The 22,987-nt window shown below is 38.9% G+C and overlaps 1 protein-coding gene across 2 annotated transcripts in view; it reads left to right on the top strand.

Moving 5' to 3' along the window:
• The window catches only part of LOC128689392 (failed axon connections homolog), a 39,880-nt gene extending 23,865 nt beyond the window's left edge, over positions 1-16,015 (top strand). For both annotated transcript variants that reach the window (XM_053777625.2, XM_053777618.2), the window contains exons 3-7: positions 1,724-1,856; positions 7,826-8,022; positions 10,341-10,546; positions 15,076-15,192; positions 15,627-16,015. In XM_053777625.2, the coding sequence (XP_053633600.1) occupies positions 1,724-1,856; positions 7,826-8,022; positions 10,341-10,546; positions 15,076-15,192; positions 15,627-15,727 (754 nt within the window). In that variant the 3' untranslated portion in view covers positions 15,728-16,015. The remainder of the gene's footprint in view (positions 1-1,723; positions 1,857-7,825; positions 8,023-10,340; positions 10,547-15,075; positions 15,193-15,626) is intronic.
• The last annotated feature ends 6,972 nt before the right edge of the window (positions 16,016-22,987 follow it).

Here is a 22,987-nt window from a genome sequence, read left to right as displayed (position 1 = left end):
TACTCAGGAGGAAAAGGCACTCCCAGGACAGTGTCTCATCAGTCATTGCTGCATCTTCAATAAAGGTAAGTGTCATTTATTCTTCATTTAGTAGACTAGTACATGCACAATATATACTGTGCATGTACTACTCTACTATTGTGCATGTATCCTTCTCTTTGTGTGTAGGAAAATGTATATTTCATGTGGTAAAATTTTTTTTTTCATACTTTTGGGTGTCTTGCACGGATTAATTTGATTTCCATTATTTCTTATGGGGAAAATTCATTCGCATACCGATTATTTCGCATAACAATGACCCCTCTTGCACGGATTAAAATCGGTATGCGGGGGTCCACTGTATTACTCTTGCTTTCTGTTTTGAATTTTTATACAAACAAAAAATAGATTTACTGCAATATTGTAATAATTGTATAAATAACATCAACCCATTCATGACTGCATATTAGAATGGCTAATTGGACATTTATTGGACAATGACATCATTTGTTTACTCTTGAACATCAAAAATCAAACATTTCCCCTACTTTGAGCTCCATTTCAAGGTCCTTTTCATAGTAAAACCAGTCAATCACCTCTATTTCTATAATATGTTTTCCATTCTATCAAATGTGACTACGAAAACGAGAATATAGCCATAAAATCTATACGAAAATACACCTCAAAATTGGCTCAATCTCAACCTTGTCAGCTCTATGGTTCACCTTATCTTCCATAGATTTGTTTGGTGACAAGTCCACTGCCAGGCATCTGAACACATTTACTGCCTCCATACTTCCTCCTACCATCCTGATATCCAGTCTTTCCCTACTTATATTTGTTGTTGCTCTCATCACTTTGCTCTTTCCTATGTTTATTTTTAATTTCCTTTTTTTATGCACTCTGTGCACACTTTTATTAGTGTGATACAAGATTATACCCTAATAAGAAGGCCATCAAGTGGAACCTTCTTGGTTTTTCAACCCACACATTTATTAAGCTTTCTGTTTTATTTAGCTGTAATGACCTATTTCTCATCTTATTATAATATTATTATCATCATCTTTTCATGTCACACTGAGCATTACTCTTTGCACAAAATTTTATTTTCATCTCATTGTCTGAAACTGAACGAATAGTAGATTCTTTAACATCAAACTCTTATGTCTCCATGATGTGTTCGCTACCTTTCATCATCTCAAATAGGCATAGTTGCATGCTTAATTTACTTCCTTGCTTTGCCAATGTCACCTGCACTTCATTTGGATTCCATGATAAATATCCAGAGAGAAGATGAGGATGATGAAAAGAAGGAAAAACTGAGTGATGATATACACTGACCTGTGTGAAAGGTTGATTGTTTGCATCCGTTCACCCTCCCTCACACACTCCCCTGCACCGTTAAAACAATAGTTGTCCAATACCTAGTTATGGGTCTTCTGCCTCACTGCCATGGTGGTCCTTAATGGAAATGCATGCCACCATTGGAAATGAACTCTGCTCTGGTGTGCCTTAATGAAAATGGTACACTTCTATGGGAAATGAAAACCTGAATTTAAATTGAAGAATGTGAAATATGAACTATGATCATACAACTTAAGATTTTCTACTGAGAAATATTTTCCTAATTTTGGGAGAATTATGAATGAAGTCAGTTACTGCATCAGGAATTGTAAATTATTTTAAGAACTTGATTTTAATTATGCTCTTTATGCACATATAAAACTAAAGTTTTTTCCAACAGGAAGAAGTGGAACAATGCCGGTAAGGATTTTGTGGTGTTGCACATGTTTCCACGTGGACACTTTAGTCCAAGTCTCTCTCCATTTGTGGTAAAGCTGGAGACCTATCTGCGGATGGCTGAGATCCCCTACCAGGTGAGTTGCATATCAACCATTAGTAAACTAGGTTTACAAAAGATAGGGTATGAGCCACTCCAGCTTCATTCAAATTTTGGAGGATTTGCCAAACTTTAGAGGAAACTAGGACTTGGGTAAAGCTGGTCAGGCCTGAGTTTAACCCTTTCACTGTCGATGACGTATAGGTACGTCTTAAGAGCCAGTGTTGGTGACATATTAATTCTAGTGGCTTCAGATCTGCAAGAGAAAGCTTGTAGACCTACATGTGAAAGAATGGGTCTGCATGGTCGGTGTGTGCAGTATAAAAAAATTGGGGCACCCACATTGCATTGTGGGAACGCTATTTCAGTAGTCCTTACTTACGTCTCGCAGTAAGAAATATCTCGCTCCCCAGCGAATTTGGGACTCTTCTCCTCCCAATTGATAGATCTAACACAGATGGAAGTGTCAGTGAAGATGAATTTCATGGTTTTGAGGAGTTTGTGACCGAAAGCAGTGCCCAAGATGCCAGAAATAGTGCTGAAAACCCAGACAACCATCAGCCTAGGATAACCCAAAAAAGTCAGTGACTTATTTCCATGTGGGTGGTGGGGAAGACAGTATGGGTAATGTTACAATTGGGATGGTATATACGTGCAGCAGCAGGTGGTGGTGTAATGCATCATGTACCCAGGCTAGTAGCCATACCGCTGACTCAGCACATCCACAATAGAGGCCAGCTTCAACCACCCACACACCACAATAACCTGCACAACCACATTACCACAACACCCAGCACAACCACAACACCCTGCACAACCACAACAACCCACCAACAAAAATGCACAGACACTCGTTTTGTGTGTGAAGAGTGTAAAACAGCACTGTGTACAACACCACGTTTCAAAGAGTTCCACAAACTGTAGCATTCTAAGAACATGTCCAGTGACTCTATATTTATACAAATAACCCGCACATAGAAGAGAGGAGCTTATGATGACGTTTCAGTCCAACTTGTAAAATGCTCCAAACTTCAGAACACCCGTGACTTAACCTGATTACTCCTTTTTTCTTCTCTCTCTTCCCCTTTCCTCTTTCCTTTTTCTCTTCTGGGTTGTCTTTCTTTCTTCTGCCTTGTGTTTCTGTTCCTTCATTATTTATTTTATTCCCCCCACCTCTGTGTTCTTGCTCTCCCTCTATGGGCACCTAGCTCCCTTGCAGTGCTCTCCTTTCTTAGTTTTTGACTGGCTCCTCCTCCTTTCTTTGCTGCTGCTGCTTTCTTTTTTTTCTTTTTTTTCTTTTTTTTTTCTTTTTTTTTTCTTTTTTTCTTTTTTTCTGTTTTTTTTTTTTTTTTTTCTTTTTTTTTCTTTTTTTTCCTTCTTTTTTTTCCTTTTTTTTTCTTTTTCTTTTTTTTTCTTTTCTTTTTTATGGTCCCAGTTGGACTGAAACGTCGTCGTAAGCTATGTGCAGGTTATTTGTGTATCATTCCAGTCACGGTATTGTGCCGTTTTTATTATTTGTTGACTGTGTGTGTGTGTGTGTGTGTGTGTGTGTGTATATTTTAGAACAATACTAAAACTTTTTTTTATTGTTGGTTTGTGTAAGCAAGTTTTGTAAACATTGTAATGATAATATTTGTGGTTATTGTGCTGCATATAGCGATTGGATATATATATATATACATTACACATTATATTGGTCTCACAGGCCACAAAAGATACTTGGAAAAAATAAAATATTAAAAAATAGAATAAAAGTAAAAATATTACCAAGTGAGCGGTTCACTTTCAACTTCACGCCTCTATATCTCACAATTATATCACATAAATGTTAAACCTAAAACCCAATCTAACTTTATTATTTTTTAAATACACTACCTAACAGAATACTCCATTCTACTGAATTTACAACAATGCATGCAACCATATGACCTGTCTTTGTAATACTCACTTGTGCTTTATAGTAATCTGTTTACATTAATGTTTTTCACTGATTTCATCATTGCTTAGTTAATCTTAAGTTAATTTTAAGCCAGCCCGTAATGCTATGCATAGTATAAGTGGCTTTGGCATGCTGCTCTTATCTGTATTTTTTTTGTACCTCTGTATGTGTGCTCAAATTATAAATAAATAAATAAATAAATAAATAAAAGTACTGATCACAAAAAAAAAAATTCTCTTAAAACACTCGGGAAAATATTCTTAAGGTTTTAAGTTTTTTTTTTTTTTTTTCTTGAAACTGAGAGCACGTTTGTGATGAGGCCTGTCAACAGTGAAAGATTTAAAGAGGTTTGGATTCTTTTACTTACACTACAATGTATATTTTAAAAAAATCTAATCATTTAAATTTTTTATATACATTAATGAAATGCACGCTTGGACTTCCAGCAGGCGTGCGTGAGCGTGTTTGATAGGAGTGAATGGAGACGAATGGTTTTTAATACTTGACGTGCTGTTGGAGTGTGAGCAAAGTAACATTTATGAAGGGGTTCAGGGAAAGGCAGGCCAGACTTGAGTCCTGGAGATGGGAAGTACAGTGCCTGCACTCTGAAGGAGGGGTGTTAATGTTGCAGTTTAAAAACTGTAGTGTAAAGCACCCTTCTGGCAAGACAATGATGGAGTGAATGATGGTGAAAGTTTTTCTTTTTCGGGCCACCCTGCCTTGGTGGGAATCGGCCAGTGTGATAATAAAATAAATTAATGAAATGCATCTACTGTATATTGAAAGACTTTTCCCTATAGTCTACTCTCACCCTTTTTAATAAATTGGCATAATACTTAGTAGATTTCAGGCTGTACATGTTTATAGAGGGGCTGCAGATATGTCAGATCACTTTCTAGTTGTAACTACAGTGAGAGTAAAAGGTGGATGGGATACAAGGAAAATAGAAACAGCAAGTAAGAGAGAAGTGAAGGTGTATAAACCAAAAGAGGAGGCAGTTAGGGTAAGATATAAACAACTATTGGAGGATAGATGGGCTAGTGAGAGTATAGGCAATGGGGTCGAAGATGTATGGGGTAGGTTTAAGAATATTAGTGTTACTGTTCAGCAGAAGTTTGTGGTTACATAAAAGTGGGTGCAGGAGGAAAGAAGAGCAATTGGTGGAATGATGTAAAGATAGTAGTAAGGGAGAAAAAGTTAGCAAATGAGAGGTTTCTACAAAGTAGAAGTGATGCAAGGAGGGAAGAGTATATGAATAGAAAGAGAGTGGTGAAGCAATATAGAAAGATAGCAAATGAGAGAGTGGGTGAGATGTTATCAACAAATTTTGTTGAAAATAAGAAAAAGTTTTGGAGTGAGATTAATAAATTGAGGAAGCCTAGGGAACAAATGGATTTGACAGTTAAAAATAGTAGAGGAGAGTTATTAAATGGAGAGTTAGAGGTATCGTGAAGATGGAGGGAATATTTTTAGGAATTGTTAAATGATGAAGATAGGAAAACTGTGATTTTGTGTACAGGGCAAGGAGGAATAACATCTTGTAGGAGTGAGGAAGAGCCAGTTGTGAGTGTGGGGGGGAAATTCATGAGGCAGTGGGTAGAATGAAAGGGGATAAGGCAGCTGGGATTGATGGGATAAAGATAGTAATGTTAAAAGCAGGTAGGGATATGGTTTTGGAGTGGTTGGTGCTATTATTTAATAAATGTATGGAAGAGGGTAAGGTACCTAGGGATTGGCAGAGAGCATGCATAGTTCCTTTGTATAAAGGCAAAGGGGATAAGAGAGTGCAAAAATTATAGGGAAATAAGTCTGTTGAGTTCTAGATAGTAGGTTGGTAGACAGCAACTGCCCAGGGAGGTACTACTGTCCTGCCATGTGAGTGTAAAACGAAAGCCTGTAATTGTTTTACATGATGGTAGGATTGCTGGTGTCTTTTTTTTTTTCTGTCTCATGAGCATGCAAGATTTCAGGTACGTCTTGCTACTACTTCTTACATTTAGGTCACACTACACATACATGTACAAGCATATATATACACACCCCTCTGGGTTTTCTATTTTCTTTCTAGTTCTTGTTCTTGTTTATTTCCTCTTATCTCCATGGGGAAGTGGAACAGAATTCTTCCTCCGTAAGCCATGCATGTTGTAAGAGGCGACTAAAATGCCAGGAGCAAGGGGCTAGTAACCCCTTCTCCTGTATAAATTACTAAATTTGAAAAGAGAAACTTTTGTTTTTCTTTTTGGGCCACCCTGCCTCGGTGGGATACGGCCGGTTTGTTGAAAGAAAGAAAAAAGTCTGTTGAGTATACCTGGGAAAGTGTATGGTAGTTATTATTGCAAGAATTAAGAGTAAGACAAAGAGTAGGATAGCAGATGAACAAGGAGGCTTCAGGAAAAGTAGGGGGTGTGTAGACCAAGTGTTTACAGTGAAACGCAGGTGAACAGTATTTAGATATGGGTAAAGAGGTTTTTGTGGCATTTATGGATTTGGAAAAGGTATATGACAGGGTGGATAAGGGGCCAATGTGGCAGATGTTGCAGGTGTATGGTATAGGAGGTAGGTTACTGAAAGCAGTGAAGAGTTTTTATGAAGACAGTGGGGCTCAGGTTAGAGTATGTAGGAGAGAGGGAGATTATTTCCCAGTAAAAGTAGGCCTTAGACAAGGATGTGTGATGTCACCGTGGTTGTTCAGTATATTTATAGATGGGGTTGCAAGAGAAGTGAATGCGAGGGTCTTGGCAAGAGGTGTGGAGTTAAAAGATAAAGAATCAAACACAAAGTGGGAGTTGTCACAGTTGCTCTTTGCTGATGACACTGCTTTTGGGAGATTCTGAAGAGAGGTTGCGGAGGTTGGTGGATGAATTTGGTAGGGTATGTAAAAGAAGAAAATTAAAAGTGAATATAGGAAAGAGTAAGGTTATGAGGATAAAAAGATTAGGTGACAAAAGATTGGATATCAGATTGGAGGGAGAGAGTATGGAGGAGTTGAATGTATTCAGATATTTGGGAGTGGACATGTCAGCAGATGGGTCTATGAAGGATGAGGTAATCATAGAATTGATGAGGGGAAAAGGGTGAGTAGTGCACTTAGGAGTCTGTGGAGACAGAGAACTTTGTCTGTGGAAGCAAAGAGGGGAATGTATGAGAGTATAGTTGTACCAACACTCTTGTATGTGTGTGGAGTATGGGTGATGAATGTTGCAATGAGGAGGAGACTGGAGGCAGTGGAGATGTCATGTCTGAGGGCAATGTGTGGTGTGAATATAATCCAGAGAATTCGTAGTTTGGAAATTAGGAGTAGGTGTGGGATTACCCAAACTATTATCCAGAGGGCTGAGGAGAGGTTGTTGAGGTGGTTCGGACATGTAGAGAGAATGGAGCAAAACGGAATGACTTCGAGAGTGTATAAATCTGTAGTGGAGGGAAAGCGAGGTAGGGGTCGACCTAGGAAGGGTTGGGGGTAGGGGGTAAAGGAGGTTTTGTGTGCAAGGGGCTTGGACTTCCAGCAAGCATGTGTGAGTGTATTTGATAGGAGTGAATGGAGACAAATGGTTTTTAATACTTGATGTGCTGTTGGAGTGTGAGCAAAGTAACATTTATGAAGGGATTCAGGGAAACCGGCAGGCTGGACTTGAGTCCTGGAGATGGGAAGTACAGTGTCTGCACTGTATTTGTGAGGCAGTTATTAAATATTTTCCACTTTTTTTTTTTTTTTTTAATGTGATGTTTTGTCTGTTTCAGCTCCTTGAATTTTCATGATGTCAATAGTAATTCCCTTTCTTTTGCAGTCACTTCTAGCTCATATAAATCTGTTGTTTCTTGACATTTAAAATAGCTATTTTATACTTCACATGCATCTAATTTGCCCCCTATTTTTCATTTTATAATATTTGTATTATGTCTTGTAGTTATATTACTGCAATATTTATACATTTCAATGGTAATTTATGTTAAGCACTCAGTATTATTCAAAACCTTTCATTATCATTAAATGAAAGATTTAGAAAGTAATTTCTGCATGAGCTTCCATGCTTTAAATGCTTTTGCTTGAAATTTTTTTGTTTTAGGTAGATTATGATGAGCCATTCGGACCAAAGGGTAAATGTCCATGGATTACACTCAATGGGGAAGAAATAGGAGATTCTCAGCTGATAATGGAGAGGCTGGGCTCAATGTATAACAAGAATTTCAGTTCTGCTTTAACGCAGGAACAGAAGGCGGTTGCTCAAGCCATGAGAATAATGGTTGATGAACACTTAGTTTGGTAAGTTGGTTTTATTTTTGTTTTATTCTTTTTACTGTACAGGATTAAAATGTTTATGCAAATTCTTTCAAATGTCTTTTGGTTGAGATTTTTATATGTAAAGATTGCTGTACAGCCTCTCCTCGCTTAACAACGGGGCTCCGTTCCTAAGAGTAGGTTGGTAAGCGAATTGGTTGTTAAGCAAAGAGCATACTATACTACTGGTACAGTGGAACCTCGGTTTTCGTCATTCGTTCCAGAAAGTCTGACAAAAACCGAATTCGAGGAAAACTGAAGCAATATTTCCCATAAGAAATAATGTAAATCCAATTAATCCATTCCAGACACCCAAAAGTATTAACAAAAAATACATTTTATGGAGAATAACTATAGTTTTTACATACAGAAAACAATGAGAAATAAATATAAAGGACTAATGAAATGGATAAATGAACATTTAATATCACTTTTACCTTTATTGAAGATTTGTTGGCGTATGGAAGACGCGAGGAGGGGAGAGGGAGGAGGAGAGGTTATTGGTTGGAAGGGGAATCCCCCTCCATAAGGACTTCAGGTATAAAATCCCTATCTGGGGTTACTTCCCTTCTTTGTCTTTTACTGGCACCTGACCCCTGTCACACAAAAAATCTGTTCAGAGAGGTCTGTTTCTGGCATCTTTTAAATTTGCCTAAAATGGGACAAGGCATTGTCTTTGTCTTTGAAACATGTTGTAGACACTGCTTGCAACAGCTTTATTAGGGTGATATTTCTCCACAAAACTTTGCACACACGTTCTTAATCACTGAAGAAGGCACATTCTCCCCTCTCTCTTCCTCCTCTGAAGCAATTTCCTCAGCTGCGATCTGTTGCTGTTCCAGTTGAAGGTGTTGCAGCTCTTCAGCGGTTAGCTCTTCCCTGTGATCGTCCACCAACTCTTCCACATCTTGGCCACTCGCATCCAACCCCATACTTTTCTTCGAGTTCCTTCTTGAATTCTATCGTGTTTCTTTCCTTTATCAAAGGGTTGGCACTCTGAACTTTCTTTGGCCCCATGGTGGTTTATTTAGCAGTCACACTCAATAAACAGGCACAAAAAACAATGGATTGTTATGAAATGTTTCGGATGAACGCACAGGGTAATACTCACTTGACGAGAAACAAAGCCAGACTGATTCAGAATGTGTGGGATGCTTTGTGGGCACGGGCAAGCGGACACATTTGGTACGATGGACCAATGAAAACTGAGGTGTTGAACGAAAACTAGGACAAAATTATGACGGGGTTGTTGAAAAGCAAATTCAACGAAAACCAGGGCAAACAAAAACCACGGTTCCACTGTAGTAGGTTTGTGTCAACCATCTTTAGATATTTTTTAAATGTCACCTTTGCACCATTTATAACCTTTCTGGCATATTTTTAAATGTTTATACAGTACAGCCTCTCCTCACTTAACAACGGAATTCTGTTCCTAAGACCACGTCATTAAACGAATTCATCGCTAAGTGAGGAGAATACTATAATGGTAGTGGGTTTGTGTCGTCAATCTTTAATATTGTTTTAATGTCACTTTTGCATCATTTATAAAATTTCTGGAATATTTTTAAATGTTTATACAGTAGCTTACTGTACGTATATTGAAATAAGCAGAATAGGGGAAATCAGCTCTAATATACATCATTTAGGTATAAGTACTGGTCAGAAAGTCCGTCGTAAGTCCGAGGCATCGGTAAACGAGTACATCACTAAGTGAAGAGAGGCTGTAGTTAATTTTATACACACTGTAATAAACAAAATAGACGAAATCACCTGTTATATACGTTATTTAGGGTTGCATACTGGTTAGATATCTGGCCGTAAGTCTGAGTGATCGGTAAACGAGTACGTCGCTAAGTGAGGAGAGGCTGTAGTTAAGATCTTTTTTTTTTTTTTTATAGAATGGAGAGATTGTTTACTGTAAAAAGTTTCTTGTAGACAATAGTTGCTTAATTTTTGACAAATTCCCCCAAAACATGTTCTTGTTGTTGCTTTGGAAGCTTTATATTTAACACATAAGGCTGCGGTAGTCTTGGGCTACACCTTTGTTCAAGATGCTTGTGATCTGACTGGCATTTTCTGAATAGCCAGCTTTGTTTTCTGGTGATTCAGAAAATTCCAGTCAGCTTGCAGCGTCAACCATATATCAGTCTGAATGTGACTAGACAGGTTTACTTGTATTTATTGCTTATGTTTGCTTTTGACTTTTAGATGTTACAGTACTGTAATAACAAACTTGCATTATACTTACATTCTTAACATTTGTAATAAGTTTTGTGTAACAAACCGATTTCTTTAATATACAGGTGCCTAGTAGTTTGGCGCTACATTGTAGATGGTGGTCGCTCATTACTGGCTTGCATGGAGTGGCCTCGTTTTACACGCCTTTTTATTCCAAGATTAAAGTATAAAATAGAAAAAGTAGCCAAATTGCAAGGTATTGGGCGACATAGCAGCACTGAAGTAGAGGAGATGGGGAGGAAAGATATAGCTGCACTCTCTGTTTATCTCGGTAAATAACTGTTTTATATTTATTATTGTAAATGATGCACGTACTGTAGGGACTGGACGACACAAAAAATTTTGCCCATACTGATACTTAATTTTAGGTTGGTGCCAATACCACAAAATTAGCCAATACTCACCAATATTGATACCATCAAAAGCAGCTAATGCCCACCAATACTGATGCTCGATTTTAGATGATACCTATGCCATCAAAATTAGATTACTGTATACCCACCAATACCATAGCACACCTTTATTGTTTTCAGTTTTTCGTATCTTTTTATTTCTTACTCCCACCTTAAGAAATTCCTGTTCAATGTCTGTCCTTCCATTCTCATAGATTTCTCTACTTTGGCATTGCATTATCTCTAGGCACTCCTATTGATGCACCTAGGCCTGTAGACTAAAGTCTTGAAGTCCTTTTCTCGAGTTGAGCATGGTGCTGTCATTCTCTTGTATGTAAAAAGTACTTGATGCACTCTGTCACTATTTTTACCGCAGATTTCATCCTGTCCTCAAATTCCCACTGATGCTGTCACCTTACTTTGTGATGGGGTTTGAGTGGCTTAACCTAAGAAAGAACTCTAACCCTTTCCCCCTCCATTCTTTTGGCATAAATTATGGGGAATTTTTCCCCCTTTTGTCTAAATTTTCTCACAACTGACTGATGACATGGAACAATTTATGGGCATGGATTATGGATTATGAAAATAGATTTCGAAGAGTTTTACTTGCATTGTGATAATGGTTTATGTAAAATGTGAGTGAATCGGTTACAACAGTAACAAGTTGGTGGTGGTAATGTAAATTTATTAGTGTTCATAACGGAATACATGTGTTTAAAGATCTGAATAACCAAAAGGTTCTAGTGTGTTGTAAATAAAATAATTTTTTTTTTTTTAACAAGTTGGCAGTCTCCTACCGAGGCAATAAGTTAGCTATTTAAGAAAGTATGTCAACATGTGCTAATTTATAAATCAAAATATAACTGACTTTAATTTTAAGACATCTGCTGTTCCATTGGCCATACAGTACTTTCAAAATGCATATCATGAATCAGTGATAGTCTAACTAACCAAATTTAACTACAGTCGCTCACTTACGAACATGTTCGGTTCCGAACGGTCGTTCATAAGTCCAACATATGTACATGTATACAGTATACATGAACACAGGAAAAATACATACTGTAAACTAGTAAACAAACTAATTAAAGTTTATAATGTTTATAACAAAGTTTGTAAATAATATAAATTTAATAAAACAGATGGTGAGAAGGTGTTGGCCTGAATGTCATAGCATCTGAAGTCGATGGCACTGATTCAGGCTTCTGGCGAGACTCGTTACCTTTGTCTACCCTCTTGAAGAGGTGGTCTAGGGATGTCTGGGTGGTGGCCTTCTTCTCTTCATAGATGAGATGGTAGCAGTGAAATGCATCGTGGACAGCTGCTGAAACCTTAGTGTACCATTTCACATTTAGGTCCTGTGATTGAAACAATGACAGATTCTTCAAGCAGACGAAGCCCCTCTGCCATTACCTTTGTCTGGAAGTGCTCTACTTTATTATGTCCACTCTTGTTTCCATTGTGATGACCTGGCACGTCTTAGCACTACCACCTGCATCACCACTTCTTTGGTACTTAATACCTGACATACTGGGAGTATAATAATCACAAATAACACTGAATTTGTGGAGAGCACAAACACACACATGAATGATGCCACTAGAGTAACCTACTACGTATTGTTTACATCTCTGTGCTTCCCGTGCTACATTGCTGCCAGCGCACAACAGACTGTGACTTAAATCTTGTGTCCAAATTTTTTACTTTAGGGCAGATTGTTCATATTATTGAAAGTTTGCAACACAAAATGTTCGTGTGCAGGGGAGTGTCTGTACTATACCAATGTAAAGACAACTTGTGGGGTAAAAACTTCACAAATGCATGCATAATGCAAAATGAACACATCTGACCAGCAATTGGACAGTTATTAATGCATGTTTTTCTGTTAATACCGTGTTCATCTGACCGCCCTCAGTTTGTTTGCATTGTTTACATTCTCTGCATTTCATTCTCTCCCGTTTATGATGATAATGACAATAATAACAAAAGTTACAATAAAAAGGAGTCGTAAGCCTCTTACTTTCAATGTCAAGTTAGAAATGATTAAACCATACCATAGGCAGGGATAGAACCCACAGTCAGAGAGTCATAAAACTCCAGATCGATGCGTTATGACTCTCCGACCGTAGGTTCTATCCCCACCCATGGTATGGTTTGTTTGCAAGCGTGTCATTACGATTTCGTGAGTTTAGAAATTATTAAACACAGTGAAGAAGGTATGTTGATGGCAATATAATTATAATCACTCTGGGGCACTTTTAATGTCATATATTATATTATTATAGACATTTTCATTAATCCATCTGACATTTTTTTCAAAATTATATAAATATGCTACATATCATACACACAAAATATATACAATCATTGTAAAACAAATAAACATAATTGTGAAGGGTGATAGCCAGGCAGACTACCACATCTGACTTCCTACAATAAATACTACTCACCTCTTACCCTACATTAAGACTACAGATATTTTAAGGTAAGTAATAAGTGTATTGTATGTACACTTTACTTTTATTTTTATGCCTAGTTCTATTGCTAATACATATGATAGTGTAAACATGTTATCAGGCATTTAAAAGTGAAAATGATAGTGATTCGCTTTACTTTGATTCTCTCTCTACAGCGATAACCTGGAACCTAACTCGCTGTATAAGCGGGGCCCTCCTATACCTCGGCACACCCTTTTACTGTTGTATTTTTCATACTCTGTTCAGGTTTTACAAATTGAGTGAGTACAAATAGAAAGTGCATCTGTCTTGTGCTCAGCAGATGGAGCATCAAGCCACTTCCACGTCTTGCACTGAATGACCCACATGGGTTTAGTGTTTAACATGAATTATTTTATTTTTATATCGAATTAGGAAGCTCAAAAATGATAATTTTATGGTTGCATACTCAATTTTATATGTATTTGTAAAAGATTTTTAATAAGTAAGTTTTAAGTATTACTAATATGCAGGTTATAAAAGGTGTAGGAATCCTGAAATTGAAACTGATTTTTTTTTAACAAGTCATCCATCTCCCACTGAGGCAGGGTGACCCAAAAAGAAAGAAAATCCCCAAAAAGAAAATACTTTCATAATCATTCAACACTTTCACCTCACTCACACTTAATCAACGTTTTTGCAGAGGTGCTAAGAATACAACAGTTTAGAAGCATATACGTATAAAGATACACAACATATCCCTCCAAACTGCCAATATCCCATACCCTTCCTTTAAAGTGCAGGCACTGTACTTCCCCATTTCCAGGACTCAAGTCCAGCTATATAAAAATAACCGGTGTCCCTGACTCCCTTCACTAAATATTACCCTGCTCACACTCCAACAGCTTGTCATGTCCCAAATACCATTTGTCTCCATTCACTCCTATCTAACACGCTCATGCACGCTTGCTGGAAGTCCAAGCCCCTCGCCCACAAAACCTCCTTTACCCCCTCCCTCCAACCTTTTCAAGGACGACCCCTACCCCACCTTCCTTCCCCCTACTTTGATCCATTCTCTCTAAATGACCAAACCACGTCAACAACCCCTCTTCAGCCCTCTGACTAATACTTTTATTAACTTCACACCTTCTCCTAATTTCCACACTCCGAATTTCCTGCATAATATTTAAACCACACATTGCCCTTAGACAGGACATCTCCACTGCCTCCAACCATCTCCTTGCTGCAGCATTTACAACCCAAGCTTCACACCTATATAAGAGTGTTGGTACCACTATAATTTCATACACACCCTTCTTTGCATCCATAGATAACGTTTTTTTGTCTCTACACATACCTTAATGCACCACTCACCTTTTTTTCCTTCGTCAATTCTATGATTAACCTCATCCTTCATAAATCCATCCACTGACACGTCAACTCCCAAATATCTAAAAACATTCACTTCTTCCATACTCCTCCTCTCCAATTTGATATCCAATTTTTCTTTATCTAAATCATTTGATACCCTCATCACCTTACTCTTTTTCTATGTTCACTTTCAACTTTCTACCTTTACGCACACTCCCAAACTCGTCCACTAACCTTTGCAATTTTTCTTTAGAATCTCCCATAAGCACAGTATCATCAGCAAAAAGTAACTGTGTCAATTCCCATTTTGTATTTGATTCCCCATAATTTAATCCCACCCATCTCCCGAACACCCTAGCATTTACTACTTTTACAGCCTCATCTATAAATATATTAAACAACCATGGTGACATTACACATCCCTGTCTAAGACCTACTTTTACCGGGAAGTAGTCTCCCTCTCTTCTACACACCCTAACCTGAGCCACACTATTCATAAAAACTCTTTACAGCATTTAGTAGCTTACCACCTATTCCATATACTTGCAACATCTGCCACATTGCTCCCCTATCCACTCTGATTATATATTCTTAAATTTCAGGGAACAACCAGTACATGATGGGTGATAACCCAACTGAGTTGGATTGTTCTGTCTTTGGCATGCTCTCGCAAATTGTCTGGAATTCTCCAAACTCTCCATACATCAGGATGTTCAACAGTAAGTTGCTTTGTCAAGTTTCAAATAATTAGTCACAGATCAAAAACTGTAAGTGTGTGTTTTATTTAAGATTGTAGTGTCTATAATTGTATAATTCAGAGGGTTAAGGAGGGGTTGTTGAGGTGATTTTGGGTATGTAGAAAGGATGGAGAGGGCTAGGATGATACTGTGTAAATCTGTGGTGGAAGGTAGCAGGGGTAGGGGTAATAGCAGTGAGAGGGAGGGACTAAAAGAGGCTTTGAGTGTTAGGAGCCTGAGAATCAAGCAGGCTTGTGTGTATGTTAAATAGGAATAAATAGAAAAGTGGTTTTAATGGACATGCTGTTGGAGCTTAAACTTCATTTCTTTTAGGAAATTGTAATAATGATTTTCAAGTGTTCAAAAACACTAAAATTTTAACTGAGAGGTAATAAAATACTGTTATTTACTCACAGGCGAATTCACCAATCTTAATGCTTACTGCCAACACATGAAGGAAAAGTTTTGGCCTGACTGGAATGAGTGCCTTAAACCACCGCTGCCCAGCTCTCAGTAGCAGATATCTTGAGAAAGGCGAATGTAAGTTATTGCATATTGTAAAATGAAGAAAATGTGGGCATTGCATATAATGAATTCTAGAAAGATTGTAGTGCCAAATTATTATTCAGTTTTGTTGCACCGTTTTAATTAGAGGTTGAAAAAAAAAGTTTATTTTAAATGTTGCAAGTTCTTGAATATTTAGCATTGGTAATGTTGCATGTAGAAAACTGCAGAAAGACAGGTATAAGAGTACCATGGTATAATTTTGTTTATAAATAAAATTTAGCACGTTTAATTTTTTTTTTTTAACACTGCCATTTCCCACCAAGGCAGGGTGACCCAAAAAGAAAGAAAAAAAAAATTTCATCATTCAACACTTTCACCATCACTCATACAAAATCACTGTCTTTGCAGAGGCGCTCAGATATGACAGTTTGGATGTCCCTCCAAACTGCCAATATCCCAGACCCCTCCTTAAAGTGCAGACATTGTACTTCCCATTTTCAGGACTCAAGTCCGGCTAACAAGTTTCCCTGATTTAAATTAATATAAGTGAAAGCTCACACAGGTTGTCACATGTACTTTACTTCATTTTAAATATCTGGATAATGAAATTCTGTTTTAATACTTATTATTTTCTGTTTTAAACTAATCATATTAAGTTGAAGGTTTTAATGTTATGTTCATAAATGTAATACAGTAGTGATTAATGTTCTGTATTAGTAATAAGACTGTAACTGAAAGCTGAAATAAAATATTTTAAGTAAAAGCTCAGTTACTGTTATTCACTGAATGTCTTGTGCTGAATGACCCACAAGGGTTTAGTGCTCAGCATGAATTTTTTTTTTTTTTTTTTTCTTTTTACAAATGCTGACTAGAATTAACGTTTGCAAATGTTAAGTTTTGAAAGGAAACATTTCCAGTTAAATTATTATTCCAAAATGGGCTGTTGTATAATGAATTAAATAAAGAATAAAAAGTTGTAATACTGAGGCTACAACAATACACAAATAATCTGCACTTAGGAGAGGGAAGGTACTGACAATGTTTCGGTCTGACTTTCACCACTGATAAGTCACACTGAAACAAGAAGGTAAGCAGGCCAGAATATATGAGAGGGCAGAGGAAGGAGGAGAGGTAATGGTAGTGAAAGATTGGTGATGGTGGGTGGGTGGGGGTTAGGTGAGGTAAGGGGTAGTGGTAGTGGTAAGTGGTATTGAAAGTAGAAGCAGTAGTGGTGGTGGTAGCAGTGGTGGTGGTAATAGTAGTAGTAGTAGTGGTAGGGTGACCCAAAAAATAAGAACGACATTGTCATTTATTCAATCACAACCACTAGTAGCCTTTCCAGGACCACCTGAGCTGGCTGAAATATTGCAGTTGAGCTTAAACCAGTCTCCCTGCAACCTCCAGTTGTAAGAGGTCTTAATGCCAATTGTTGTGATCTTACCGTTAGGCACAAACTGGAACTTAGTCAAGTTACTCAGAACAAATTTTGAATCGCCGATACTACTTGAAAGGTGGTCAGGCTGCACAACTATTTCCTCCCAACTGTTGCAAATTAATGAAAAATTTCCCAAATTGTCCAGTTACTCAGATCTCTGCTTCTTAATTGTTTGTCTTCTCCAAGTGCTTTGTTTGCAGTGTTTGCACTCTGGAAGACCAAATCTAACTAAAATATCAAAATTTTTCTGCAGTGTGCCTGAGGTATTATAGCCAATATGTCCAAGGTTAAGAGCTCCTTGGCCTAACTTTGAAATTCCAAGCCCCTGCTGGAAGTTTGGCCAACCAAACCCAGTAAGTGCTTTATTCATCTCCAAAATTTGTATAAACTGCCCTTAGGGAAGTTAAATAACACAAAACCTTCACAATGACTGTGGATGAAGATTGGTATAAATTCACCTAATGTTTTGTTAAATGTGTGTATACCCACCGAAAATATTGTAAATGCCTAGCAACCTTTCTTATTCCTCAATGAAGATCTCGTGAAGATCACTTTCCTGGCCCTTATTGCTGAGACTTGCTTTCATGCAGATTAAAGTACAATACATGAATGCCATAAACATTTTACTGAAAGAGATGCAGAGATAGAGGAAATGTATATAGTGAGGTGCCTTGATGCAGGTGAGGAGGGACTCTTGACTCAAGGAATTGGATTTCTTCTCCATCCTTAGGCTGAACTGACTGTCTTCCATTCTTCAAGTGCTATATGACCCCCTATGGCCTTACCACTTTCCCCTAAATATAATACATATGACCCAGCATGGCCTTTTTTCTTGCTACTCTCAGGACAGACCAATAATATTGTGTGCTGTTTTTGTACCTCTATGGCTCCCGTATCCCTGAACGTGATAGTCAGGTTTCTGGGCCTCCTCTTTGACCGTAGGTTATCCTGGAAACCTCACATTACCTCTCTGAAGGCAACTTGTCACAGCCGGCTGAACCTTCTTAAAACCCTTGCTCATCTTTCACGGGGAGCTGATGGTCGAACTCTCCTTTACCTACATTCCGCCCTCATTTTATCGAAACTTGATTATGGTGACCAGATCTGTTCAGCGGCCTCTCCTGCTACTCTCTCTAGCCTTAACCCCATTCATCACCAAGGATTACGTTTATGCCTTGGTGTTTTTCGCTCTTTCCCTGCTGAGAGGCTCTATGCAGAAGCGAACGTTCCATCCTTATCCGATCGCCGTGATGCCCATTGCCTTTGCTACTATGTACGTTCTCATGATCTCCACAATCCTTCCATTTATAGAATGGTCACTGACATTAGTAGACATTCTTTATTTATTCGCTGCCCCTGTTTACTCCGTCCCTTCTCTCTTCGCCTACATTCGCTCTTGTCTTCTCTTCAATTACCACCTTTCTATGTTCATGTAGCATCTCACTTTTCCCTACCCCCCTGGGAAGTTCCAGCTGTTCGAGTCTGTTCTTTCTCTCCCTTGCTCGAAAGCCCAACTGTCTATGGTAGCTTCCCGCTCTCTTTTTCTTGACCACTTCCACTCTCATTCTCATGCCATTGCAGTGTACACAGATGGCTCTAAGTCCTCTGATGGCGTAGGATTCGCAGCAGTGTTTCCGGACAGCATCGTACGAGGGCATTTACTATCTTCGGCTAGTATTTTTACTGCTGAATTGTATGCCATTCTTGCAGCACTTATCTGTATTGCATCTATGCCTGTGTCATCATTTGTGGTTGTCTCAGACTCCCTTGGTGCTTTACAGACTATACAGAAATTTGATACACCTCACCCCTTAGTCCTCCATGTCCAACTTTGGCTACGCCGCATCTTTACCAAGCATAAAGATAGTTTTTTGTTGGGTCCCTGGTCATGTTGACGTACAGGGCAATGAACAGGCAGACACTGCTGCGCGGTCAGCAGTATATGACCTACCAGTTTCATATAGAGGTATTCCATTTACGGACTATTTTCCTGCAATAGCTACCCACCTTCACACCCGTTGGCAGCAACATTGGTCTGCTCTGCTCGGTAACAAACTTCAATCTATTAAACCGAGTATAGGTTACTGGGCATCTTCTTGTCACCAGTGTCGAAGTTGGGAGACTACTCTCTCCCGTCTTCGCATTGGCCATACTCGTCTTACTCATGGATATCTCATGGAGAGGCGCCCTGCTCCTCTGTGAGAATTGTCAGGTTCCATTATCAGTCAACCACATTCTGTTAGACTGCCCACTTTGTCAACGAGCACGCAGAATTTACCTCCATCGTCGTCTTCGCTCCGCTGCTCTCTCTTTACCTTCCCTTCTCGCTGATGGACCCACCTTTCATCCGGACACTCTCATTGACTTTTTGACAACTGACTTACTTCACAAACTCTGATACCTTCAGCCCTTTCTACCTCAATCTCTTGCTACCCTCTACCCCCGCACTATCCCCTGCCCCGCTGTTTTCTGTAACTTACTGATCATCCCTCCCCCCTTCTACCGCCCAATACCCTCGCTTCCTTCCCTACCCTGCAGTGCTGTATAGCCCTTGTGGCTTACCGCTTCTTTTTTATTATAATAATAAAATTGTGTGCTGTCTCACTTCTGATTGGGTAGGAGAGGCAATCCTTCAATGGAGGTACCTTGATACTGGTGAGGGGCCCCTAATCCAAAGAATTGCATCCATCATCCCTTTCCTTAGATTGAACTTGATTGCTTCCCATTCCCAAGGCACTGTATGACCCCTATGGGTTTAGCATTTCTCACTTGCCCCTTGAATATACTAGGAGGGGCAAGCATCATAGCAGACAGGTGTAACAAAGACATCTGTTCCTTGGGGAGAGGGAAAAAGGTACACTAAACCCTTAATTTATCAGACTAATAGGGGGTGTGGGTGTCTACTAAAGCTTGTCATCTATTAAATCTGAATTGCAGGAATGTTTTTCCATGATTGTAACAGTAATGGACAAGTTTTAGATTTAACCCCTTCAGGGTCCAAGGCCAAAATCTGAAGTGGTGCTCCAGTGTCCAAGAAATTTTGAAAAAAAAAAAAAATTATTTTTCTTACAGAATTAAAGAGCATATTTTTGTGATGGTAATAAGACAAAAAAAAAATTCTGATCAGTACTTACCGAGATACAGTGCCGAGAAGTTTGTCCAAAATGACCTGGTGGCGGCAACATCGACGATTTCCACATACGTGCATTACTTTATTTAGCAGTTTTTGTAGTTTTTTCTTTTCCTACTAACATTTGGGGCCTGAGAGACCAATACTGTATATAATGTATATATATAAACTCACTGTATTGAACACAATAACCGCACTAAAGTTATTATCATATTATTGTTTACCACTGTTGTTTATTACAATAAACATGCACAAATCTTGTATAATACTAATGTTCTATCATATATTTATAATCACTGGACATGGTTTTAGAACTGCTGGAGCTTGTGGAACTCCTTGAAACAAGGCACCATGCACAGAGGTACCTTACATTCCTCACACATAAACGGTGTGTCTTTGCGTCTTTGTTGCCGTCGTTTTGTTTGTGCGCAGACGATGCATCTCTAATGAGCAAATTTCTTCTGAGTTGAAGGAAGCTGTATTATAAAATGATCACCTTCCCTCCTCAAACGCTTGGGTACATCCTGAGGAGTTCGAGGACCTTGTTGTATAGCAGGTGTTGTTACCTGGTACTTCATTATGAGTTGTCTGACAACAGACAAACAAAATTCACCATACGGTGGTCTGTTGCCAGTCTTCATTTGGTACATATTATATGCATTGAGCATTGAAATGTCCATGAGATGGAAGAAAAGTTTCATGTACCACTTGTAACTTTTACGAACACAATCAACAAGGCCAATCTGCATGTCACATTTGTCAACCAAGCACGTTTTGTGTATAATCAATCACTGTCACTGGTTTTCGAATACGTTTATTAGTCACTCAATCAACTTTACCACTGTCTTGCATTTCATTATGGTGAATGGCTGTCAACGATGTGACATCTCGTTTGTCATGCCACCATAATGCCATGTCATTGGCAGTAAACACCTGCACCTCATCACCACGAGCACTTGCGTTGAGCCTGGGCACATGTTTACGATTAGAACGCACTGTGCCACACACACATCTGTCTTGTTCACTCGCAAGAAATCGCCGAGTAATGGGCTTGTGTACCAGTTATCGGTATATAATGTATGCCCCTTACCAAGATAAGGTGCCATCATGCTTCTCGCTACGTCACCTGAGATACCCAATAACATCTTGGTATCTTTCAATGTTTTACTTCCTGTGTATACAACAATATCCAATACCAGGCCACTGTCAGTCACAGAGTACAAACAGTTTTATACCAAAGCGTTTCCTCTTGCTCAGTACATACTGCTTGAATGACAGCCTACCTTTGAACAAAATCAAAGACTCGTCAATTACAAGATTGATAAATTAGACACATGACTTCATCTGTCCATACGTAGGAGAAACTTGAAGAACAGGAGGAGAATGAGGTAATCAGTCCCTCAACCTTGAGTCGATGTGTTCAGTCCATCAATCTTCTACTCAAGATTGATGGACTGAACACATCGACTCAAGGTTGAGGGACTGATTACCTCATTCTCCTCCTGTTCTTCAAGTTTCTCCTACGTATGGACTGATGAAGCCACTGTGTGGCGAAACGTTTCCTCAATAAAGGTTCCCAAGAGTTGCACACGTGTCTAATTTATCAACATGTTGGTTCTCTGAACCATTCATCTACAAATTACAAGATTCTTGAATGGATAAAAGTATATGCTGAACTTTTGAGATACATAACATTTCTAATCTAGTATAACCTGTCACTTCTGTCAGGCCTGGTTTTGTCAGAGAAGTGCAACATATGTAACGGTAAGATAAACCTGTTCACTGGGATGAATTCACTGAAGACCGGGGTAGAAATTAGCCAATCTGTGGACCAGTATGCTTTTATATTATGCTTATAAACATGAGGCATAAGCATTATTGTTGCAAAAAGCAAATACATTCCTGCAACAGTCGTCTCTTTCCACCGGTGTAGTCTTGACTGTGGTGATATGATTGTATTTGCCATGGTGTACTCAAAATACTTATTACTTTCCCTGACAACAGTTTCCATCAATGGCTAGTCAAAAAATAATTCAAAGAATTCCGGTTCATTTGCAGTGTTTCCAAGGGAACAAGTAGGTAGAATTCCACTTTGAGAGTCATCAAACTGGTGGGGCTTGGGAAGAAAATTGGGATTTTGCTGCCAATCCCAGATACGGTTTGCTGGTGGATACTGGACATCATAGGCTGGTTGTGCGGGTAGTTGTGGTTGTGGTGGGTTGGTGGCTGACGCTCCACTTTGTCCTTGAACTGCGGAGTCAGCAGCGTGGGTCCCAGCCTGGGCTGGCGAGTCATGCATGGCCATGGCACTACCATCACCACTACCACCATCTAGTGATGCCTGTGGTCTATCCATGCCAAGTGTAGCCACATCATCCTCACTTTCACTATCTATACCTGGTGTAGGGCCATGGGATGTACTCCGTCCCCTGGGCACGGCATAGGGTACACTACCCGAGCGCATGCGGCGGCGTACATACCGACGCTTCACTGGTGAATATGATTCCTTACTGTCACTACTCGAATGATTGTCAAGAGCAATAAAATCACTATCATCATCATTACTGAAGTCAGAGGCCTGGCCACGCGAAAATAATAGTTTTCTCTTGCGTTGAGGTACAACTGACCGTGACTGATGAGTGCCCACACCAGAGGTAGAAGGTTGAGGATCGTCAGGGTTTTCTGCACTATATCGATATCCTGGT

Source organism: Cherax quadricarinatus, chromosome 1 (assembly GCF_038502225.1).
Source record: "Cherax quadricarinatus isolate ZL_2023a chromosome 1, ASM3850222v1, whole genome shotgun sequence".
NCBI classification, from domain to species: Eukaryota; Metazoa; Arthropoda; class Malacostraca; order Decapoda; family Parastacidae; genus Cherax; species Cherax quadricarinatus.
This window is presented reverse-complemented; position numbering and strand designations above follow the sequence as displayed.